The sequence below is a fragment of the Vulpes lagopus genome, chromosome 21 (assembly GCF_018345385.1).
Source record: "Vulpes lagopus strain Blue_001 chromosome 21, ASM1834538v1, whole genome shotgun sequence".
In the NCBI taxonomy this organism is placed as follows: Eukaryota; Metazoa; Chordata; class Mammalia; order Carnivora; family Canidae; genus Vulpes; species Vulpes lagopus.
The window spans coordinates 11,825,337-11,850,780 of NC_054844.1; the positions used below are offsets into that span (position 1 = coordinate 11,825,337).

A 25,444-nucleotide genomic window follows, 5' to 3' on the forward strand; every position below is an offset into this window, starting at 1 on the left:
TAGCTTTAAAATTAACCAAAATTGGGATCCCTGGGTGGCGCAGCGGTTTGGCGCCTGCCTTTGGCCCAGGGCGCGATCCTGGAGACCCGGGATCGAATCCCACATCGGGCTCCCTGCATGGAGCCTGCTTCTCCCTCTGCCTGTGTCTCTGCCTCTCTCTCTCTCTGTGACTATCATAAATAAATAACAAAATTTAAAAAAAAAGAAAAAAAAAGAAAATTAACCAAAATTATAAGAACACAAAGACAAATTCTCTTATCTCACCCTCTCTCCAGGCTGAGTGCACTACCTCAATTTTAAGGAGAGAAATAAACAAAATCAGAATGCTTATCCAAACACATGGTCTTAGTTAAAACAAAAGCATGTATACTTCAACGTTGTATACCTGGATTGGATCCCATTCTCCTAAAAAAGGCATGTAAGTGGGGGAATTGACTGGGTTTTCTCTTCATGATGTAGAAGCTGTTGCATGTACAGCCGATCACATTACTGTCCTTTGCTGAAAGGAATGAACTGTAACAAGCAGGCTTTAAAGTTCACACATGATCATTTATTGTGTATCTACTATGTGTCGGGCCCGGTATTAAGTATGGGGGAATCAGAATAACATTTCTCTCTATCACATCAGTCCAGTGGTGGAATATATAAACTGATACGTTATATGCAAGTGTCTTGCTAATGGTATAAATCAACAGCCATGCCAAAAATCTGGGAGGAATAATCCTCTCCTGGGAAACTCTGGGAAGACTGTAGTGGAGGTGATGTTTGAGCTGAGTCTTGAGAGATAAGTGGAAACTTGCCAGGTGAAGAAAGAGAAGGGTATTTATGAGCAGAGGGAATAGCATGCTTGATGAGAGTGCCTGGCACATTCGAGAAATAGTAAAGAGAGATGTGTAGCTGCAGCCCAGATTTTGTGGGAGGAAAGGTAGATGGACAGAGATGGTTTAGGGCCAGAACACAAGGAGCCTTGTTATACTACACGTAATGGGTAATCACCCCTGTAGCCAACGGAGGGGAGCGCACAGAGGTGTAGTGCGTGATGAATTGTGTGTTGTGCTTTTATCTTTTTTAAAAAAGATTTGATTGATTGATTGAGTGAGTGATTGATTTAGAGAGGGTACATAGACATGAGCAGGTGGTGGGGAGGGGCAGATGGAGAAGAGAGAGAATCTTAAGCAGGTTCCATGCCCAGTATGGAGCCCAACGCAGGGCTCAATCCCATGTCCCTGAGAACATGACCCAGGCCGAAATCAAGAGTCGGATACTTAACCAGCTGAGCCACCCAGGCATCCCAAGATTTTATTTTTAAGTAATCTCTACACCCAACGTGGGGCTTGGGATCAAGAGTCACATGCTCCACCGACTGAGCCAGCCAGGTGCTCCATGTGTGTGTGTATGTGTGTGTATGTGCGCGTGTGTCCATGTGTATTGTGGTTTTAAGGTAACAGGAGGTGGTGTGGAGGGAGTAACTTGGAAGTAAGGAAAAACAGATTAGGAGACCAAATAGGAGGTGGCAGTGGGAAAGGCTGACTTTGAGAAGCATTTCTGAAAGAGAAGAGAGAATATGTGGTAAACACCAGATGTGGAGGGGCCCCTGGGTGGCTCAGGGCATGATCCCGGGATGCGGGATCGAGTCCCACATCCAGCTCCTTGTGGGGAGCCTGCTTCTCCCTCTGCCTATGTCTCTGCCTCTCTTTATATATCTCTCATGAATAAATAAATAAAATCTTTTAAAAAAACACACTGGATGTGGAGCCTGAGGGAGAGGCAGAAATAGAGTGTGATTTTGGAGTTGCTCAATACAAGGGAGACTGGGTGGCTGGTGGTTCTGTCAGTTGAGATGGAAGAACACAGACCAGGCTGAGTTCTCTAGTCCAGTGCACTCCTGAGGAACGAGTGGACATTGACATGGGCATAGGTGGTCAGTGACCAAACAAGAAGACAGGATGTCAGCAGCTGAAAAAATGGACAAAGCCTACCCCAGAATGAGACCACTGATCTTAACTGTCATGCTTTGGGCTCAAGGTAAAGCACCATTTAAAAGCTCTTTAAGGGGCAGCCTAGGTGGCTTAGTGGTTTAGCGCCTGCCTTCGGCCCGGGGTGTGATCCTGGAGACCCAGGATCGAGTCCACATCGTGGCTCCCTGTGTGGAGCCTGCTTCTCCCTCTGCCTGTGTCTCTGCCTCCCACCCCCCCTCTATGTCTGTCATAAAAAATAAAAAAATAAAATAAAAGCTCTTTAAGGGGCACACTGGGTGGCTCAGTCTGTTAAGTGTCTAATTCTTGGTTTCAGCTCAGGTCATGATCTCATGGGTGATGGGATCAAGCTCCGAGTCAGCTCCTCACTCAGTGGGGAGTCCACTTGAGGATTCTCTTCCTCTGTCCCTTCCCCAACTTGTGTGTACCATCTCTCTAAATAAATAAATCTTAAAAAAAAAACTCTTTAAATAGTTCTGAACAGTTCAGTTCAATACCACTTAAAAGCTGTTATCTAGAATATGTCTCATCTATTGCAAAACTCTCCTTTGGTTATACTGCACATTATTTCCAGTTAAAAGAAGGTAGAATGGGAATGCTGGAGCCAGATTACCTGGACAAGTGACCTTAGGCAAGGCACTTAAACCTCCCTATGTTTCAGTTTCCTGGCTTGCAAAATAAGAAGTTTTTCATGAGCCTGTCGTAGGAATGAAATGAGTCCGTAAATGTAAAAGGGTGCCTGGTACATCGTCAAGTACCTTATAAGTATTTGCTATCACCATTAATAAGTAATGAAATACTCAACTAAAAACGGTACAAATGTTAGAGCCTTTTCACAGAACAAGATTTGAAGTGGGCAGTTCCAGAGCTGGTGCTGTTGCTTGATAACCAAGTGATCAAAGACCAGATTCTTCCCATATCCCACTTTGCCATGCTCAGCTTGTTAGTGATTTCTCCCCTCATGGTGGCAGAAAGGCTGCAGTAGTTCCAAGTATCAAACCGTACATGATCAGCATTCCAAGCAGGGAAGAAGGGGTTGGAAGGAAAAGGGAATTCATTTGTGCAGCCCTTACTTATCAAGTAGGAGAATCTTTCCTAGAAACCTCCAGGAGGTTCCCTTTCAGCTAGAACTGGGCCACAGGCCCACCCCTAACTTCAAAGAGGCTGGGTAAGAATCTGACACTTCTAACCTACAACAAATGAGGCCAAAGTGGAATTGAGGCTGGCTGTTGCATGGATAACCTGTAGTGCTTACCAAAGTCTGGGAACCAAAGAGTTTCAAGGATGCCTCACTCAGGTCAGGGGTAATTGAGAAACAAGAATGTAGAAGTATTTATTCAGAGTGAGTCAGCCATAGGCTTCACCCTTCTAGAGGTCATCAGCTTCTTTAAGAATGGCTTTTTAACCCAGGTAAGTGTCCTGATAGTAAAATATGGAAAAAGGATATTGTTGAGCAGGGGGTCCTTCCTAATATTCTTGCTTCTTCGAGGCTCACCTTCCCTTCACACAAACCAAAGGAGGGGGCTCATAATTCCATTCACCTTGTCTAAAAGACTGGCCAGGCTAGTCACTGTTCAAGTTACTTACAAGAAAACATAGGCAGGCTTCCTTCTCCTTCACTGACCTTTGCAGCAGGTCTCCGGCACTCGAACAGGGGTAATAAGGAGGGAGAGCTAAGTGAGAAGAGCTACTCTCCCTTCCTGAGAAGTAAGTCTTAAACCCAGCTGTGCCCCTGCAGTCCACTCCCCACTCTCACTGCCAGAGTTTGGGCCCAAAGCATCCCTCATCTAGGCTCCTGCTCAAGTTTCTCCCTCACCAGGAAGAATGCAATGCAGTCAGGGGGACAGAGAGCTACAAAAGAACCAGAAAAAAACTCTTATTACAAACACCCACAAGAAAGCCTTATTCCCACTACCCAATTCTGTTAACCAAGAGGAGAAATTTCAAAATTCCAAGGCACTTAGTTACTAATCTGATTCTGCCCTACATGTGGATATTCAATAAATACTTGTTAAATTAAATTGATTCAAGGTTTTATTTATTCAACCTACTTAAAGCTTATGTAAACCCCTTGGAGATTTGTGTCAAGCTGTTAAGTTGGAAAATATATGAAAAGTAGTATTTTCACTAGACCAGCTTACCTCTTAATGAGCTTTATGAGCTTAGTGTAAACTGGTGAGCGTGTGTGTGTGTGTGTGTGTGTGTGTGTGTGTGTGTGTGTCCAGGAGAGGGGAGCAGAAGGAGGAGGTAAGGAGGAAACAGGAGAAAAGCCTGTTTCAGTCATTTCCTACGTTTGTCTTCATTGCTATACTTATTAACCAGCTACCGCCCTCTAGTGCTCACTGCGTGAAGTACATTCCTGAGTTCTATTTCTATCTAAAAACCCTGGACTCTAGAAAGGGACAACTTCCTGTTTTGCAGAGGAGCAAACTGACCCAGGCAGTTTCCTGGATTCTTAGATACCTCACTGTAGCTGATTGGGCAAACTCTTTTTATTAAAAGCCATTTCTCAGACGTATCAATAATCAATAAAAATTACAGCATACTTATTGTACACCAGAAACTGTATGATAACTCCACTGGGATTAAAAATAAATAAGAAATCAGTGCACATAAAAATTGGTAATCATTTAACACTAATGTCAAGTGTTACCTGTTATTTCCAATGTTGTTCTAAATGAAGCTAAAATTGACTGTCGGTGAAATTTAGGTAAGGATTTATAAATATCATTGTTATGTTCTAAACTTGATGAAGTTTAGAAAATTCCTATACTACTTTTATGTGTGTGTGTTGGGGGGGGAGGTAGTTAATTAGAATGGACCGAAGTAGATTTGGCTATTTATCAGAACTGACTTATGACTGTCTCCATGTAGGCTAATCTTCTGCTAGAATTGTCCCAAAGGAACCTCTTTACTCACTGAGGGAAAAGGGGAGGGGGGTTAATTTTAACTTAGAACGCATATTTTCATCATTTAATCATTTTGCTGGTGGAAATAAATTGAAAGTTATCCAGCTGGATGTGTCACTTATAAGAACATTACTGAGTAACAAAAGATTTATTCAAATATTTAATTGGAAGGAAATACATCTGGAATAAGTTTTATTGGAATTCATATAAAAAGGAAAGTAAACCCGTTAGAATTAATATCATAAACAGTTGACTTTATCTGGAACCAGAAATGTTAATGAACTGGAGCCTAAAAGTCATAACCACTTTTCCTTGCAAAAAGCCAGTCATTTTTGAATTTATATGCCAATTATGCTTTATTACTTTAGGTAGAGCTTTGTTTTCAGTGAATATTTTAGAGATAGATCACTCAAATTACCTAATTTGTTTCCTTTCTCCCCTTGTCTTCAAAAAGCAAGCAAAAAATAAAAATGGTAGAGGGCATTTGTCTTCAAAACACTTCAGAAATCCTGCTAAAATGGGCGAGTCAACAGAGAGTCCTGCGTTTGGGCTACTAGTAACTACACGAATGAAAAGATATCTAGTTCCCTCCTTAGATGTCAACATAGATCCCATTGATCAAATAATCAAGTCTCGAATAACGTCTCCTGTGGAGGGATTCTGAGAACATTCTCCCCAAGAGGACAAGGCCTATGGCTAGGAACAGAACACCAAAGAGCAGGGTTCCAACGAGGAGCCATTTTTCAAATGGAAGGCCATGTTGACTTTCTGGAACACTGTTCAGGGAGGAACCCCCTGGTTTGGCCTTCTCATCCTTCTGGGAAGCAGCTTTATTTGTAGCAGAAAAATCCACATTTGATGTAGGCAGTGTAGTAGCAGAAAAATCCACAGCTGACAAAGAAAGTGTAGGAGGGTTAGAGGCAGCCTCTGTGTCTGAAGGTAGAATGGAAATTTCTCGAAAGGGCACAGTTTCTGGGGGGCTCTTCCAGTCCATGGGTGCCTCAGAGATAGTGTTTGAAACTGCTGCTGTAGCTTGTCTAGCTTTGGGTGTGACCGCAGCACTTGTCAAAATTGTAGACAAGAGGCTTGTGGGGGGCTGAGACTTGCCCAGGGCTAGGGATAGAGCTGAGGTGGCCACTTCTGGTTCAGAAGTCATGGAAGGTATCAAGGGAGCATTGGTGGTCTGGGGCTTTGGAGGGGCAGAGGTGGTAGGCAGAGAGGCAAATGCAGGCTTTGGAGGGGCAGAGGTGGTAGGCAGAGAGGCAAATGCAGGCTTTGGAGGGGCAGAGGTGGTAGGCAGAGAGGCAAATGCAGGCTTTGGAGGGGCAGAGGTGGTAGGCAGAGAGGCAAATGCAGGCTTTGGAGGGGCAGAGGTGGTAGGCAGAGAGGCAAATGCAGGCTTTGGAGGGGCAGAGGTGGTAGGCAGAGAGGCAAATGCAGGCTTTGGAGGGGCAGAGGTGGTAGGCAGAGAGGCAAATGCAGGCTTTGGAGGGGCAGAGGTGGTAGGCAGAGAGGCAAATGCAGGCTTTGGAGGGGCAGAGGTGGTAGGCAGAGAGGCAAATGCAGGCTTTGGAGGGGCAGAGGTGGTAGGCAGAGAGGCAAATGCAGGCTTTGGAGGGGCAGAGGTGGTAGGCAGAGAGGCAAATGCAGGCTTTGGAGGGGCAGAGGTGGTAGGCAGAGAGGCAAATGCAGGCTTTGGAGGGGCAGAGGTGGTAGGCAGAGAGGCAAATGCAGGCTTTGGAGGGGCAGAGGTGGTAGGCAGAGAGGCAATGGTCACTGTTGCAGGGAGTGTTGTCACATGCTTAGGCAGCGGATGAGCTATTTTTTGTTTGGAGACAGGCTGTGAACTCTGAGGATGGCCTTTTTCTTTATAAACAGGGAACAATGTACTCGCTTGACCGATCTTCACTAGTTTCTCCAAATGATCTGAGGATCCCAACTTCTGAGAAAATGCATCTCTCCAGAAGCTATCAGTGGGCTTTGAATAACCTGTCACAGCAGGGGTTGTGGGAGGAATTCTCCTTGAAGACTGGCCACGGATGAGAGAATCTTCTCGGGTTAACTCTGGGCTTGGCGAGTTAGTTCTGGCCACAGTTAGAAACTCTGAAAGATGTAAAGAAAATTAAAAGGAGACTTAAATATTTCATGCCAAGGCAGGTTAAAAAAAAAAAAAAAGGACAAACAGCTTGTTCAGTAAATCCCCCGAACTGTTGAAACTTGACATTTCATAGAAACTTGCGCAAAATGGAAAAATACAAATTGCTAAATCAGAATCTGATGACACTGCCTCTCTACCAGATGCTGTGGTTTATTTCTAGAGGGATGGGACAGAGGAGAAATGTGTGGAGGAGGACCAGGCGAGTTCAGGAAGAGGTGGGAGGAGCAGAGCAAGGGAGCGAAGAGGAGCTCAGGACCCAGCAGCAGGAGGTTAGGTGTAAGGGGCTAAGGCCAGGGAAGAGAGCTGTGCCAGGGTGACACGGCAGGAAGAGGACTGGCAGAGAGGGGGGCTCCCTGGGACTGTCATGACAGCCCAGGAACTGACAATCACCAAGGAGAGATCTCACAGCAAGGGTGACCCACAGGCAAGAACAGTAGTAGTAGGGGCCTTAGGCAACAAGGGAGGACACAGAATCCCAGACATTTGCCTGCAACAGTGGAGGAGAAGGAGGAAGAGGAGGAGGAGGAGGAGGAGGAGGATGCCAGGAAGGGAGGTCTGGCCTCCTGGGGCACAGAGCCCAAGGCCGCAGCAGAAGGCTGATGACATTTTCCAACCAAAAAACAGGTTTCAGCACCACACTCTGGGGAGGAAGGCAATTTGAGAGATTTCATTCTGACCCTCAAAGATTAAAATTTCAGAGCCAATGTCTTATTAGAGTCTGAGGACAATGGAACCAATATTTGAAATTAGGATGGCCACAGTGCTGACAAGAAAGAGCAGAAAATCACACAGTTCTGAGTGCTGCTGCGGGGGAACCAGCCTCAGATCCTCCTCAAGGGGGAAGAGCAAGCTCAGAATTGTGCCCTTCATCTCACACACCGTTCATCACCACCCAAACTGGAAAGGCTTAATGGAGCCATTAGGGGCAGGGAATGATCGTTCAAATGGCTCTGTATCATGCTGTTGCTACTTGGCTCATCACCTCACTTAGATTTAAACTGCAGAAAACACAAGGAAGGAAGAAAAGGAATTCCATAGTGTTTATGGGTTCATTCTTTCCTGTTCTCTTTCCTCTTCTCTTCTTGAACTCCTCTCAATGCCGGTTTCTGAACTAGATTCTCCTCGCATCTCTGCTAACAAACAGATCCAGAGGCAGCCTCAGATTTGTAATATGTTTGACTACTCTGTAAGCTTCACACTACAAAGAGGTCCCTTAACTGTCACTTATCAGGGTGCCTGGGTGGCTCAGTCTGTTAAGCAGCTGACCTTTGACTTTGGCTCAGGTTATGATCTCAGGGTCATGAGATGGAGTCCCGTGTAGGGCTCAGGACAGAGTCTGCTTGAGATTCTCTCTTTCCCTCTGCATCTGCCCTTACCCCTGCATGCCTGCAAATGTGTGCTCTAAAATAAATAAAGGGCACTTGGGTGGCTCAGTGGTTGAGTGTCTGCCTTGGGGTCAGGGCATGATCCTGGGGTCCTGGGATTGAGTTCCACATCAGGCTCCCCAGAGGGAGCCTGCTTCTCCCTCTGGCTATGTCCCTACCTCTCTCTGTGTGTCTCTCATGAATAAATAAATAAAATCTTAAAAAAAAACACCAACTATAACTTATTAATCCATCTAGGACAGAGATGAGCAAATTATGACCCAAGGGCCAAACCTGGCTAGCCATTTCTCTTTGTATGGCTTGTGAGCTAGGATCTACATTTTTAAATGGCCAACAAAAATCAAAGGATAATATTTTGTGACATATGACAATTACATAAAATTCACAATTCGGTGTCCACAAATAAAGTTTTATTGGCATGTAACCATTTTTTATACATTGTTTGTGGGTACTACATACTATAAGGACAGAGGTGAGTAGGTACAACAGATTGCATAAGGCCCACAAAGCCTAAAATACTGGTCTGGAAAGCCTAAAATAGTTGTCATTTTGCCCTCGAGAGAAAAAGTTTGCAGACATCTTCTCTAGGATACAGTGCTTTACTCCAGAATAGAATTTGGATGATTGAAATTCCTCTCTCCCCTGACAATGCTGAAGAAAAGAGTTTCTGCTGCAGGTTATACCACATTTACAGATATAACATCACCATGAGATAAACAGCACCTATATATATATATATATATATATATTTTTAGCACCTATATTTTTAGATAGTATCAGATTTTTTGGTAAAAAAGAACAAGACTGGGATGCCTGGGTGGCTCAGTGGTTGAGCATCTGCCTTTGGCTAGGGTCATGGTCCTGGGGTCTAGGGATTGAGTCCTGCATTGGGTTCCCCAAAGGAAGCCTGCTTCTTCCTCTGCCTATGTCTCTGCCTCTCTCTGTGTTTCTCTCATGAATAAATAAATAAATAAAATCTTAAAAGAAAAAAAAAGAACAGGACTCAACATATTTTAAAGTTAAAAAAAAAAGGGGGACACCTGGATGGCTCAGCGGTTGTGTCTGCCTTTGGCTCAGGTCCTGATCCTGGAGTCCCAGGGTTGAGTTCCACATCAGGATCCCTGCATGGAGCCTGCTTCTCCCTCTGCCTATGTTTCTGCCTCTGTGTGTGTCTCTCATGAATAAATAAATAAAATCTTTTAAAAAAATAATAAAGTTTCAAAAAAAAGACCAGTTAAGAAAATGCTCTGTGATGTATACGAACTCAGAATTTAAAGCCATTGACAAGAATGACCAAAACAGCTGCTTTCTTTCTCAAGAACACAAGCTCATAAAGAAAACAAGGCTAGGGCTAGTCCCATTTCTTGATAAGATTCATCTATTGGCAAAGATCCTAGAACCACCCAGGGATCCTCTACACCTGCTCCATTCACCTCACCCACTGATGTTTGCCATTGGGGTGTGGTACCTTTCCTCTCTCATGCACAGATGAGCTAGAGGGGACTTTGAAACAGCCGGGTTCCCTCAATCCCTCTTTTGAGTTCATTTTCAAGTGACTTCATGAAATAAAAAACTTAAGGGCTAACTATTACTTGAAAACCAACTGAGCAAACAGATTCCCAATTGATTCTCTCCCTGAGTTCCCCTACTCTAGTCCTTGGTAGAAATGACATACCACAAAGCTGGAAAAAAAAAAAAAAAAAGATAATGCCAAGTTACAATGGTTTAATAGAATGAACAGAGTGCTCTGTCATATTTCAAACTTTTGGTCTGTAAATATTAACCAGATATAGGAAATGCAGTTCATCTGAAAACAAACCACCAAAGAAATATTTAAATATTTAATTTCTCTCTCTCTCTCTAAAAAAAAAAAAAATCTCTCTAAACAGGAAGCAGATAATTTATTTTCATGGGGAATCTTAATCTATCAACACGGGCAGATCATAAATAGAATTACAAACATAATTTGTAAACATCCTGTAGATATAAAGTCAGCTGCACACTACTAGGTCCAGGGTTGGTGCCCTGGGCTCTGAGATACTGATCTGGGCTCTGGACTGATGGCGCCCCTTGGTGGCTGCCACAGGAACTGTTTGATTCTAATTCCACTTACCATCACCACCACCACCCCCCCCACCCCCCCACCCCCGTTGGAAAGGTTTACATACATGCCAAGTTCCCTTTTCTCCCATTTATATTGGAGAGAATCTTTACCACACACTCCCTTTTTGACACATGCATTATAAAAGCAACAACACTACACAGTATTATGAAAATTATAAAACAAATTCAACTATAATTTTTATCATTGTGTCCCAACAACTATTCACATTTATACCTTACATATACCTTAAAGTTAAATTTTTTCATGTCATTGAAAAACAATTAGGTGTTTTTCACCTGAAATTTTGCTTATTTATGTACTCAACCTTATTTTTAAATATTTGCATCCTATTATTTCTTTTTTTTTTTTTTAATTATATTTTATTTTATTTTATTTTATTTTTTTTAATTTTTATTTATTTATGATAGTCACACACACACAGAGAGAGAGAGAGAGAGAGAGGCAGAGACACAGGCAGAGGGAGAAGCAGGCTCCATGCACCGGGAGCCCGATGTGGGATTCGATCCTGGGTCTCCAGGATCGCGCCCTGGGCCAAAGGCAGGCGCCAAACCGCTGCGCCACCCAGGGATCCCTGCATCCTATTATTTCAAGTGGATCCATCATATTATACACCCAATCATTCTCTGGCAATTGGACATTTATGCTGCTTCTAGTTTTTCACTCCTTAAACTAATTATGCAATAAACAGCTTCAAACCAATAGCTTTTTCTTGTTTTAGCTTTGTGTCTTTAGGTTTTATGGAAGTAGAATTACTGGAGTAAATTACCTATAATTTTCACAATACTGTGCTTTGATTATGAAACAGGAGCCACACATAGGGAAGCACACTGATAATGGAAGAAGAGACAGAATGAAGATGTAGTGAGAAGGGATAACAGAGGCAGAACATGATGGTCCAACTTCCATATTATGGGAATTCCAGAAAGAGAAGACCAAGTATTCCAATCAATGTCTTGAGCCCTGACCACTTTGGAAACTAAGAGTGGGAATATCCATTTCCTGCTAGATACCACTCTTGGCTATCTAATGCAATGTTCCAGGTGATCAGAGGAACAGCAAGAAATATCAACACCACACTGTAGCCTCCAAAGTTTTTAGCCAAGATGAAATATATATGGGCATGAAGTGAAGGAGCCACACAGATCGGGGGCAGCCATCCTAGCCACTGAAGCCCCAAAAGGTCAAGAAAAGACACCGTTCACAGAAAGTAAGGTCTTAAGTGTTTTGTTTTTTTTTAAAAGATTTTTATTTATTTATTGACAGAGAGAGAGAGAGCACGAGCAGGGGGATCAGCAGACCGAGGGAGAGGAAGAAGCAGGCTCTCCCTGCAGAGCAGAGACCCTGATGCAGGACTCAATCCCAGGACCTTGGGACCATGACCAGAGACCAAAGGTAGATGCTTAGCCTGATGAGCCACCGAGGCACCCTGGTCTTGATTGAGTGTTTTAAGAAGCCTAATTTGTTCTCTGCTTAGTGTTTTTAAAAATCATTATTTTACATTGTACATGTATGTTATTTTACATTATTGTTCCTACAATTTATTGCTCTCTTTTTAAGTATATAGTTCAATGACACTGAGTATAATTACTTTGCTCTGCAACCATCACCCTCATCCATCTCCAGAACTTTCTTCATCTTGCAAAACTGAAACTTTGTACCTTGTGCAAGTTTTCTTATACTTGGGTTTATATCACTACTTAGGAAGAATGTGCACAAATAATTTGTGCTTTATGCCTCTGCTTAAGGAAATGCTTGATGCATCTGGTTCATTAACCAAAACTCAGATACAAGCTCACCCAGGAGACAAAGCAGTCTCTACCCAGGGTGCCTGGGCAGTATCATTCCCCAAAGTACCTCACACATAATACAGTCAAGAGAACCCTTGATTGTGTTCCCTGCCCCAACCCTAAAACCAGTCTCCATAAACCTTTCCCAGCTCAGTAGATGATGCCAACAACATCCATGTAGACACTCAAGTCAAAAACTAGGACTTAACTTCAATGCTTCTCTCCTCCCTGTTGTCATCCTCCACACCATTGGCAAGGCCTGTGAATGCTACCTCTGAAACAGCTGTATATCAATTTCTCTCTACCTCCTCTGCCACCTCCCCGATCCATAATGCCATGGTCATTCACTTGGATCTTGCCCCCACCTCCTATCCACTTCTCTTGCTGCTGCATTGCTGTCTATCCCCAGTAGAACAGTCGCAATGAGCTTTGAGAAATTACCTTGAAAACACATTACCTGAGTGCCTGCTCAAAAATTTCCAAGGGCTTCCCATTTACACACCTAAAATAAGAACTTCCTACCCTGGTTTGCAAAGCTTTATGTGATCTCTGTGCTTTTCAAACCTGTTGCATTTCACTCTTTATGAGGTTCACAATGAGTCAGCCAGCTGGGACTGGGGTGTTTGTTCTTCAAACACTCCAAAACCATTCTGCCTTAGGATATTGGAATGGGCTATTTCCTCTGCCTGAAGGTCTTCCCAGATCTTTTTATTGTTCAAATCTCACTTGAGGGGTTACTTCTTCACAGATGCTTCCTCTGATCACCTAATCAAGGGGGTCCACTCAGTGATCATCTATTACATCGTCTTTGCTCATCTGCACAGCACTAGTGACTACTTTTCCTTGATTATTTATTTATGACGGTTACTGTCGCTCTCCTAAAACATAAGTTCCAGAGTTAAGGACCTTGTTTTTCTTTTCTTTTTTTTTTTCTTTTTTCTTTTTTTTTTTTTATGATAGTCACAGAGAGAGAGAGAGAGAGAGAGAGAGAGACATAGGCAGAGGGAGAAGCAGGCTCCATGCACCGGGAGCCGGATGTGGGATTCGATCCCGGGTCTCCAGGATCGCGCCCTGGGCCAAAGACAGGCGCCAAACCGCTGCGCCACCCAGGGATCCCAGGACCTTGTTTTTCACGTTTACTGTTATATCTTTGTGTTCTTAGGGCAGAAAAAATGTCTGGCAAATAGGAGATGCTAAATAACATCTGCTGTTTATCAAGTAAATAAACTAATAGAAAACTACTGATAGCCGAGGGTGTAATGACAAAAAAACTTTCTACAGTTTAAATAAAAGGAAATTTGATACCAAAAGCATTTCTTCCTGAAAAACCAACAAGCCAAAATCTCACCAAGACATATTCAAATAATTATATATATATATATATATATATTTTTTAAAGATTTTATTTATTCATGAGAGACACAGAGAGAGAGGCAGAAACATAGGCAGAGGGAGAAGCAGGCTCCCTTTGGGGAGCCTGATGCGGGACTTGATCCCAGGAGCCTGGGATCACAACCTGAGCCAAAGGCAGGCGTTCAAACACTGAACCACCCAGGTGTCTTTCAAATAATTATATTATTCTTCAGTTGTTTATTTTCTGTATTCTGAACAAATATGCTTAGTAGGAAGACTATATTTCCAATGCCTGGCACAGAATTTGGCACATGGTAGATGCACAGTAAATACTTCTTGAATGAACTTCCCTCCAAGTCTGGGTAGTAAGCTCCAGAGTGTTTGATTTCAGATAATGTTATTATAAAATAATTGGAACCTAAAGACAAACATACTGGAATTTTATACACTCACATAGGTCTTTGAAAACAATCTCCCTGGGCCCTGGAGATCTTATTCCAGTGTTGTTTAACATCATTCTAAAGAGGCATTTCAAAATGTTGTCATGAAAGGTCTGTGTGCCTTTTATCTCAGGGAGGTAAAAACAAAAGCGACACAACACAAAATACTAACCTTCAGACATCTTTCATTGGAAACTTGAACTAAAGTTTAAACTAAACTGAACCTTAAATCATGAGAGTTTTCTGGTGTGCCTCTATATTTATGACCACTTTTGGTAGTTTTACTTAGATCTTTGGTAGAAAATCTTTCACAGGAACTACGTCCTTAAATAATTCCAATTGCCAAAGAAAAAGAACAAAGTTTTTATTACCTCTAATTATCCTGTAAGTCATAAGTCCTTTAGCTGGTTTCAGTGGACAGGCTTCCTCACTGGGACAGAAAAATAGGTAGCAGTTGGGTTGTCTAGCTGTTTTTCGAGTGTCGAAGATCATCAAGTTACATGCTTTGTCTCCTGCAATGAAAGGCTTTGTAAGCATTATGTTGAAATAGGATATTCTAAAGAGTAGGCAATTATTTATTCTGCTGTCCAACACAAACACCTTTGTTCATATTATTCACTTGCTTGCTGACCGCTGATTCATTTCCTCTTCCTTAGTCACGTAAAGCAATTTGTAAAGACACTGGGTTTAAAGATCTGAATTAAGGTAATTCTGGCAAAACCTATTTTATTTTTTTTAAAGATTTTATTTATTTATTCCTGAGAGAACGAGAGGGGCAGAGAGATAGGCAGAGGGAGAAGCGGGCTCCCTTTGGGGAGCCCGATGTGGGACTCGAACCCAGGACCCCAGGATCACGCCCTGAGCCAAAGGCAGACACCCAACCACTGAGCCACCCTGGCAAAACCTACTTTAAATAGTACACTTAATTCTTTATATAAGCCTTCCATTTGCTAAAATATCCATCAAAACATACACAGAAATACTGATTTTTACCATCTTTACACAACCCACAACTGAATTGGGACTGAAATGGATCTAAGTTAATGATTTCATGAATTTCTCCTATCCCAAAGGCAGACACCTATCTCAGACACCTATGAAGACATGAGTCTGGCTTTCTTGGGGAGAATCACTAAATTCAGCATCAAACTATCATGCTTCCTTCCACAAAGGATCTGAGTAGTTTATGGAACACAAAGTCTATTTTTTACTTTTATCAATACCATTCTTCTTTTGATTTTTTTTCCTTCACATTTCTACTCGTCTTTATCATTTCTGCTTCTTCATTTTCCTTCCTTTCTGGCTTTTCACTCTAAACTTTTATTTCTGGCTTCTTTTTCTCTTCCTCTTATGCCCAATATTATTATTCTTTCTATTCATCATGGCATACTGTCGGTTTTGGCCTCAATCTAGTACAGTCACACTTCTTAGCCTCTGACCCTTGAAGGATCAGTACACCTCCGGTCAGGATGAAGGTTAAAAAGCATATAGGCTAATTATTAAAATTTCATGCTCTTTCTCACCACACACACACTTAATCATGTACTAAATAACCTTGTTGTGGTAATTGCTTCATAATGCATACGTGCATCAAATCATCACATCACATATCTTAAGTTTACACAATGTTATATGCCAAATGTATCTCAGTAAAGCTGGGGGAAGAAACCCTGCATAATTGGCCATCAGCACCATGTCTTTAAATCAGGCAATGGTTAGGATCAACCTTGACTTCCACTTTTGGAAATAAGACTTGGTGAACTTCTGCAGAGGTCTTATCATATCTCTCTCTACCACCCAGGCAACAAAAAAGGCACTTTAGGCTTTTCCCTTCCCAGAAATGGGATAATTCTACAATACCATTTTTGGGGGGCACATAGGTAAAAAAAAAAAGGGAGGGTCCTTAAGCCCTCCCCTCATGCAAGTTGTATGTAAAAATCTTGTGTCCTTTGTACTTATAGGCATTTTTCTAGAATCTGTGGCTACAAGCAAATTATCAAAGTGCTTTTTTGAGCCCTAAGCAATTAAAGACCACTGCTCAATAATGAGGAAAAAGTCTGAGACCCATTAAATGAGACCCACAATTACCTCTGCTTACAGAAAAGCAGTGACAATAATTTTGTTTGTATAATAAAGCAGGAAACCCTCATTTCTTACTAAACACCCATTATGGAACTGAAAAAAAAATGCAAGGTTTCCTATATTGCTAGTAGGCACTCACAAGGCATTCAGTCCCATTTGCCGATGATTTTCTATTTCATATAAATGTTGATTACATTTAAAGAAAAACGAAATTTAAATTAAATCTCTGGAATTTCCATAAATCATACTGTAAAGAATGTCCAAAAACACACTGCCAAGTTTGAGAAGACCACTGGAGGTTTTTGGGTTTTTTTCTTCCTGACATCAAATACGTGGTATCATTTCCACACTAATTCTCCACCTGACTGTCTTAAAATTCAATTCAATTCAACTCAATTCTTATGCTAAACAAATTAGAGTTAGTATCAGACTCCATGGGTTTAAGGGCTCAGTCCCATAAGATTGTCCTCACTTAGATGCTAGTCAAAAGTATCAGGTCCTGGAGGTGGGAGGGTGAAGGTGGGAGCACCTGGGTGGCTCAGTTGGTTAAGAGTCTGGCTTCTGCTCAGGTCATGATCTTGGAGTCCTGGTTAAGCATCTGACTTAGGTTTAGGTCATCATCTCTGAGTCCTAGGACTGAGGCCTGTATGGGCTCCCCACTCAGCAGGGAGTCTGTTTCTTCCTCTCCCTCTCCTGTGCCCTCCCCTGGCTCCTGCTCTCTCTCTCTCTCTCTCTCTCTCTCTCTCTCTCAAATAATAATAATAATAATAAAACGTATCAGGTCCTAGGGTGCCTCTGTGGCTCAGTGGTTGAGTATCTGCCTTTGGCTCAGGGTGTGATCCTGGTCTGGGGATCAAGTTCTGCATCAGTCTCCCTGTAAGGAGCCTGCTTCTCCCTCTGCCTGTGTCTCTGCCTCTCTCTCTGTGTCTCTCATGAATAAACAAAATCTTAAAAAAAAAAAAAAAAAAAGTATAAAGTCCTAGATTACTCTTACTTCTGCTCAGTTTGGCTATAAACTCAGGTTCCCAGAATCCCCTACCTCAGTTTTGATAATTTGTTAGAACTACTTACAGAACTCAGGAAAAGGCTATACTTACCATTACAGTTTATTTTAAAAGATGCAAACGAATAGCCAGATGAAGGGTAAAAGGGCAAGGTCCAGAAGGGTCCTGAGTGCAGGAGCTTCTGTCCCATTGGAGCTGGAGTGCATAACCCTTCTGGACACATGGATGTGTTTGCCAATTGGAAACTCCCTAAAACTATCGTTTCAGGATTTTTTTTGGAGATTTCATTATGTGGGCATAATTGATTAAATCATTGGCATTGGTGACTGAATGCAATCTCCAGCTACTCTCCTCTACTTGGAGGTGGGGGTAGGCCTGAAAGTTCCAAACTTCTAATCAAGCCTTGGTCTTTATAGTGACCAGTACCCATCCTGAAGCTACCAGGAGTCATCTCATTAGTATAAACCCAGCTGTGGTTGAAAGGGGCTTATAATGAATAACAAAAAAAGTTCCTATGCTTAGGAAGTTGCAAAGCTTTTAGGAGCTCTGTGCCAGGAATCAGGAACAAAGATTATATACATATATTTCCTACTATACTATACCCATTATAGAAAGAAAAGAAAGTAAAGATATAAGAGAAAATATATGATTTGGTTGGCTAATAAGTGAGGTAAGAACCATTAGTCCAGGGTTCACTAGCTCTTCTAAGCTCCTCAGTGGCAAGACTTTGTCCATCTTTTTTTTTTTTAACCTATTTTAAAATTTTATTTATTTATTCACGACAGAGAGAGAGAGGCAGAGGGAGAAGCAGGCTCCATGCAGGGAGCCCAACATGGGACTCGATCCCGGGTCTCCAGGATCACACCAAGGCTAAAGGGTTTAGGGGCTAAAGGCGGTGCCAAACCACTGGGCCACCCGGGCTGCCCGACCTTGTCCATCTTATTCATTTTTTTCATCTTATTCATTTTTTTTTTTGTCTCCAGCATCCAGGAAGGCATTTGGTGCTCAATAAATTTTGTGTGGTTTTTGTTGTTGTTGTTGTTTATTCATTTATTTCTCATTTAGGGAATTAGGACAGGATCATAACTGAAAAATGATCACTGTTTCACTGTTTTTCTTCAAGTCATAGGTCTGAAACTTGAAATATGCAAAGGTATGGCTCAAATTTGTGGGCCTCTGTTTCCCTCTGTGTCACATGAATGAGTTAGACCAAACAACTTCCCATATCCCTTAAGGACTTTTGTTTCTAAGATATTGGAAACATCTTAGATACCCATTAGAACATAACACCAGTGGTTCTCAGCCTTTTTCTAATCAGACACCTGGGTAGTATACAGACACACTCCTCAGTAACTTTGACCCAGCTTAGGGGAGGGAAGAATACACTTGTGGAATATTTTGCCAGTGATTTTTTCACCCACATTTCTACTCCATAGAGAATCACTTGTATAAATTACGTAACCACATCAACCAGCTACTGATGTCACAAAAGACTCGGAATAAAGAGTTGCCAAGGGATGATTACTTACCTGTTATGTTTTTTGTTGAACAGCAAGAATTAATGCAGTCTTCCTGAGTTAATGTACGTATGGGTTCATTGCCTCTAATTCCCTTAGAAAGAGATGACTGGATGTCAATGACAACATCTTCTAGACTCTTGGTAGGGCAGTTTTGACTGCTGGACAGCCTTAGTGTCAGGAAACAAATTATTACAAAAGTATAAGTCAAGCTCCATTCTTCCCTAAAGAACATTTTAAATTTCAGTTTGGTCTTAGTCTTCAAACATCAAGGATAATCCTCCCTCTGGTCTGAGTTTGCTTCTAGAAGATTGTACAGATCAGAGAATTTCTCTCTAGAACAAAAATAGAAAATCATCAATGAATTTTGTTTCCTTTAATAAATCTAGTAAAGATACACTTCATTTCCTTCAAGTCGATGTAAAGAATTCATGATTTCTAAAACAGAAACAAGTTTTTTTTATGTTTCACTTTTAATATATTTTATAATAGATCAAGACAATCTTTCATTAAAAACAATAAAGAAGAGCACCTGGGCAGCTCAACTGGTTGAGCATCCAACTCTTGAGTTCTTCTCAGGTCATGATCTCAGGATCATGGGCTCAAGCCCTGCATCAGGCTCCATCCTCAGCAGGGAGTCTGCTTGAGATTCCCTCTCTCTCTCTGCCCCTACCCCCTTTTGTGCACTCTCTCTCTATCAAATAAATCAATCTTAAAAACTTGGTAAAGAACAAATAAGCACAAACACGTATACTATCCCATCAATGCTTAAAAGCTGACAAGTGTCTGTGATGGAAGATCTATAGATTCAGTGCAATACCAATAAAGTTCCTAGTAAGTTATTTTGTGGGTCTCAAAAATTTTAAAGTTTTGATTTTTTAAAAAGATTTATTTATTTGAGAGAGAGCACACACATGGGGGGGGGGCGATGGTAGAGGAAGAAGGAGAGAGTTAATTTCAAGCAGACCCCTCACTGAGCACAGAACCCAATGCAGGGCTCAATCTCACAACCCTGAGATCATGACCTGAGCCAAACCAAGTGTGTGATACTTAACTGACTGAGCCACCCAGGCTTGCCTTAAAGTTTGATTTGAAAGTTTACATGGAAATGCAGAAAGGCCAGAATGGCCAACAAAGTCCTGAAGAAGAAAGGAGTTGGAGAACTCACACCACCTAACTTCAATACTTACCATAAAGTTATAGTAATCAAGACCATGGGGTACTGCCAAAAGAAAGGAAAAACAGAATAGAACAGAATCGTAAGTCAAGAAATAGACCCATAGATCTACTGGGTCAGTTGACGATAGATGAATCAACTGAGCTCTAACAAAAGAGCAAAGGCAATTCAATGGAGAAAGGACAGCCTTCTCAAAAATGGTGCTAGAATGACTAGATATCCATAGGTATCTTACTGTAAGAAAGATAAATCTAGATACAAATCTTCCATTGTTTACAAAAATTAATTCAAAATCGATCAAAGGCCTAAATATAAAATGTAAAACTATAAAACTCTTAGCGGGTTAACTGGTAGAGCATGTGACTCTTAGCGGGTTAATTGGTAGAGCAAAATCTTTGGGGTTGTAAGTTTGAGCCCCGTGTTAGGTACAGAGTTTACTTAGAAAAAAATCTTTAAAGAAAACACCTCCTAGAATATAACATAGGAAAAATCTTTAGATACAATACCTAAAGCACAATCCATTAAAGAAAAAAATGTTGAGGCTGGATTTCATTAAAATGAAAACATCTGCTCTGCCCAAGACACTAAGAGAATAAAAAGATTAGCCTCAGACTGGGAGAAATATTTGCAAAACACATATCTGATAAGGACTAGTAGCTAAAATATACAAAGAATTCTTAAAACTCAGAAAACGGGGACACCTGAGTGGCTCAGCGGTTGAGCGCCTGCCTTCGTCCCAGGGCGTGATCCTGTAGTCCCGGGATCGAGTCCCACATCGGGCTCTTTGCATGGGGCCTGCCTCTCTCTCTGTGTGTCTCTCATGAATAAATAAATAAAATCTTTAAAAAAAAATCAGAAAATGACCCAATTAAAAATGGGCAAAGTATCTGAACATACAACATCACCAAAGGAGATAGCACAGATAACAAATAAGCATGTGAAAAGGTGCTCAACATTATAGTCATTAGGAAGCTGCAAATTAAAACAAGATACTACTATACACCCGTTAGAATGACTAAAATCCAAAAAGCTGACAATACCAAATCCTACAAAAATCTATATACACATTTAGCTTTATACATCACCTCCCAAAACTGGAAACAACCAATAGGTGAATGGATAAACAAAATGTGGTATATTCAAAAAATGGAATATTATTCTATATAAAAAAATGAGCTAGTAAGACACAAAAGGACAGAGGAAACATAATTGCATATTGCTAAGTGAAAGAAGAAGCCAGTTTGAAATATATGACTTCTTGTCAACTATATGATGTTCTAGAAAAGGCAAAACTATATCAACAGTAAAAATATTAGTGGTTATCAGGCAGAGGAAGGAAGGGATGAATATGTGGAACATGGAAGTTTTTAGAGCAGTGAGGTTATTCTATATGATACTGTAATGGTTGTTACATGTCTTTGTCAAAACCCGTAGAACTGTACAACACAAAGAGTGATCCCTAATACAGAAGGTGCTTGGCTGGCTCAGTTGGTGGAGCATGCAATCCTTGATCTCGGGGTTGTGCGTTTGAGCCCCATGTTGGGTGTAGAGATAACTTAAAAATAATTTTTAAAAAGATTTTATTTATTTATTCATGAGAGACACACACACAGAGAGAGAGAAAGAGACAGGCAGAGGGAGAAGCAGGCTTCATGCAGGGAGCTGGACATGGGACTCCATCCGAGGTCTCCAGGATGACGCCCTGGGCCAAAGATAGCGCTAAACCGCTGAGCCACCTGGGCTGCCCTAAAATATTTTTTAAAAATAAGAATGATCCCTAATATAAGTAAATAGATTTAGTAATAAAACAACAGAATAGTGAAAAAGCAAAAAAAAAAAAACCCATATATTTACCTATATATAGTAACAACACAAGTCCAATACCTTCGTTGCTGCTGTATCCAACTTTTTAAAAAGATTTTATTTATTTATTCATGAGAGACACAGACAGAGAGGCAGAGACATAGACAGAGGGAGAAGTAGACTCCCCGTGGGGAGCCTGATGCAGACTCGATCCTGAAACTCCAGGATTTCACCCTGAGCCAAAGGCTGATGCTCAACTGCTGAGCCATTCAGGCGTCCTGGTGTCCAACTTTTTTAAGTCAAATAATACTTATGTATCTCACGTGCCAGTTTCTATGCTAAACACTTTACATATGTCATGTCATTTAATCCTTACAAGAATCTTTTTTTTTTAACGATTTTATTTATTTATTCATAGAGATGCAGGGAGAGAAAGAGAGGCAGAGGCAGAGAGAGAAGCGGGCTCCATGCAGGGAGCTGACGTGGGACTCGATTCAGGGTCTCCAGGATCACGCCCTGGGCTGCAAGCGGCGCTAAACCGCTGCGCCACCGGGGCTGCCCTCCTTACAAGAATTATTTATTTATTTATTTATTTATGATAGTCACACAGAGAGAGAGAGAGAGAGAGAGAGAGAGAGAGGCAGAGACACAGGCAGAGGGAGAAGCAGGCTCCATGCACCGGGAGCCCGACGTGGGATTCGATCCCGGGTCTCCAGGATCGCGCCCTGGGCCAAAGGCAGGCGCCAAACCGCTGCGCCACCCAGGGATCCCTTCCTTACAAGAATCTTAATGCAATAGATTCCCAATTCTTATGAGATAGATCCCATTTTAAACCCATTTTCAGCAAAAATGGAAACAATTGTGGGTATTTGGGATTTTTTATTTTTTTATTGGTGTTCAATTTGCCAACATATAGCATAACACCCAGTGCTCATCCTATCAAGTGCCCCCCTCAGTGCCCATCACCCAGTCACCCCCATCCCCACCCACCTCCCTTTCTACCACCCCTTGTTTTGGGGATTCTTTATTAGCCTATTAAAGAACAAGTGGTGCATCTAACAATTGCCATAATTTTGAAGACTTTATTTATTTATTTGAGAGAGAGACAGCAAGCGCCCATGTGGGGGGAAGAGCAGAGGGAGAGGGACAAGCAGACTCCTCAATGCACAGGGAGTCCCACCTGGCTCCATCCCACAACCCTGAGATCATTTTTTTTAATTTTTTGTATTTATGATAGTCAGAGAGAGAGAGAGAGAGAGAGAGGCAGAGACATAGGCAGAGACATAGGCAGAGGGAGAAGCAGGCTCCATGCACCGGAAGCCCGACGTGGGATTCGATCCCGGGTCTCCAGAATCGCGCCCTGGGCCAAAGGCAGGCGCTAAACTGCTGCGCCACCCAGGGAATCCCTCCTGAGATCATTACCTAAGCCAAAATCAAGAGTCAGAGGCCCAACGGGCTGGCCCACCCAGGTTCCCCTAATAACTGCCACAATTTTGAAGGACTGTTGAATGTACACGATACTTGAAATCCGTGTAATAAGTAATATGATATGAAAACACCCGTGATTCTTACTGGCGGCAAATTACAGCTGCCTCTAACTCTGCTGTGGCTTGTGTGTGCCTCTTAGAGGAAATGTTGTGTTTCAGTTTGAGGCTACTAAAATAACAAATTTTCCCACTGAAGTTCTCAGACTTTCTAAATACTACCTGTGATTCTCCAGTTTAAGAATCCTGGCAAAGGTCATCTTTTTATGCTGCCACATTTTGCAAGTCTCTTTTCTAGCCCTCAAGGAAAGCAAACAGGACCCCAAGAGGAAAACCAGGCCAATACTTTACTTTGAATGGATTTTGACAGAATGTCTCCTTGAATTCTTGCAAAGAAACCGGAACTATGTGGGGGCATGGGGTAGGAACTGGGCTTTCTGTACGCAGCATCTTTTTAGAGCCTGGACTGCAAGAGGGACTGAAGAGTTTATCTCGCTAAAGATGCTCAACAACTATTAGGTAAAGTTATTCTTCTAATCATTATGGCTTAGGCCTTAAAGGTCCACAGTCAAGTTGAATTCTATTGAAAGAGAGGGGGGAAGGGATACATGTGGGAGAGAGAGGAGGCACCGAGCATTGATGCCTGCTTAGTGCATCACTAAAATGCACTTGTACATAACTGGGTCAAATAATGGAAATCATTTTCTCTCCCTTCCTTTGAGGAGATGCATGTCGCTTACTGAGCATTCTCGTGCCTCTCCCCATGACGACGTGGAGCCAATGCCGTCTGCGACAGGTGCTTGGGCGCGAGCCTGGAGATCCCCCCAGGGCTCCGCGGCCGCACCCCCCGCCCCCGCCCGGGCCTTGGCGCTCCGGGAGAGGCAGAGGGAAGCGCCAGGAAACGCGGGGGGCTGCGGCCCGCCTGGAGGGGAACGCGGCGACGCCTTTACCTGGCAGCGACTGGCCCCGGGGCCCCGCGGGTCCCACCTGGGCGAGGACAGCCCCGCGCTCGCGGGCAAGGAGCGGCCGATCCGCGCGCAGCTCTCGGCGAGGGCGACGGGGATGCTCCGCGGCTCCCGCCGGCCCCGGCTTGCGCGCTGAGCCAGTTCCTGCTTCCGTCGCCGCGGCCGAAAGCTGGCGGGGGGAGGGCACATTCCTGCCGCAACCCGGAGCTGCTTCCCCGCCACTTGGAGCGCGGTCCCCGGAGCCCCTCCCCGCGGTGGCCCCAGGCGCCCCGCGGTCGCGCAGAGCCCGGGACCCCGCCGGCCGCCCCGCCGCGCCCCTGCGCCCCCCCCCCCCCCCAGGTTGACCGACCGCAGGTCTGCAGCCGCGCCCGCCCCTGGAGGGCAGGTAAAGGCCTGGCGAGGTCACGCCGGTGGAAAATCAAACCAGCAGAACATCCCCCCCCCCCCCCCGCTGGGCCCGGGTCTCGCCCCCTTCCCAGAGCACCCTGAGTGCGGTTGGTCCGCTCAGGATTGCACGGAGCTCTCAGCCTGAGGCCTGCTCATGGGGATCCTGTGGGGATCCTGCCGCGCAGAGGGTCCTTGTTAGAGCTGGCGGTTCTCCAGGGGTGCGAGGCTAGGCGAGCCTTAGCGAAGGCATCCGATTCCGCCCGCATGGACTCTTTATAAGTAAGGGTGATAATGAAAATAGCCAGGCCTGCGATAGTAATTAAAACATATCCCCTGATTTAGCATAATACCTAGCATGTAATAGGTACTCAGTAAATATTTAAAATATAGTTGTCGAGTGAAGGAATGGAAAGGAACTACTAGGGCATAGGTTACAGAACTTTTTTTCTTTCTTTCTTTCTTTCTTTCTTTCTTTCTTTCTTTCTCTTCCTCTCTCTCTCTCTCCCCCCCTTCCTTCTTCCTCCCTTCCTTTCTTCCTTCTTTCCTTACTTTCCAAAAAAAGATTTTATTTATTTATGAGAGACAGAGAGGCAGAGGCAGACTTCCCACTGAGCAGGGAGCCCGAGACGAGACTCCATCCCAGGACTCCGGGATCACAAAGGCAGACATTCAACCACTGAGCCACGCAGGTGCCCCTAAAAGTGTGTTTCCAGATCCAAGCATTCTCACCCCCACCTCTGTATCCCTGCCAGCAGATGCAACTTTACCAAACCACTGATAATTAACTTGATAATTAACCTTCAAAGATCCAAACCTTAGACAACATCTCCAGCTGGTTGGTGTGAAGAGCTTTCAAACCTAAAGCCTTAAGCGATTGTAGCTTATTATTTTA

General features: G+C 43.0%; 1 protein-coding gene across 2 annotated transcripts; it reads right to left on the bottom strand.

Annotated features, from left to right (window-relative positions):
- Window positions 1-5,060: 5,060 nt before the first annotated feature.
- MANSC1 (MANSC domain containing 1) lies at window positions 5,061-24,324 on the bottom strand. Of its 2 annotated transcripts, none has more exons than XM_041736847.1 (4): window positions 24,188-24,324; window positions 18,749-19,071; window positions 14,505-14,645; window positions 5,061-6,988 (listed from the first exon to the last, which is right to left on the bottom strand). In XM_041736847.1, exons 2-4 carry the CDS (start codon window positions 18,969-18,971, stop codon window positions 5,478-5,480), a joined length of 1,875 nt encoding a protein of 624 aa, XP_041592781.1. In that variant the 5' UTR covers window positions 18,972-19,071; window positions 24,188-24,324; the 3' UTR covers window positions 5,061-5,477. The 2 variants fall into 2 exon arrangements, with proteins under 2 accessions (XP_041592781.1, XP_041592780.1); XM_041736846.1 differs by having other exon boundaries at window positions 24,151-24,289.
- Window positions 24,325-25,444: the final 1,120 nt, after the last annotated feature.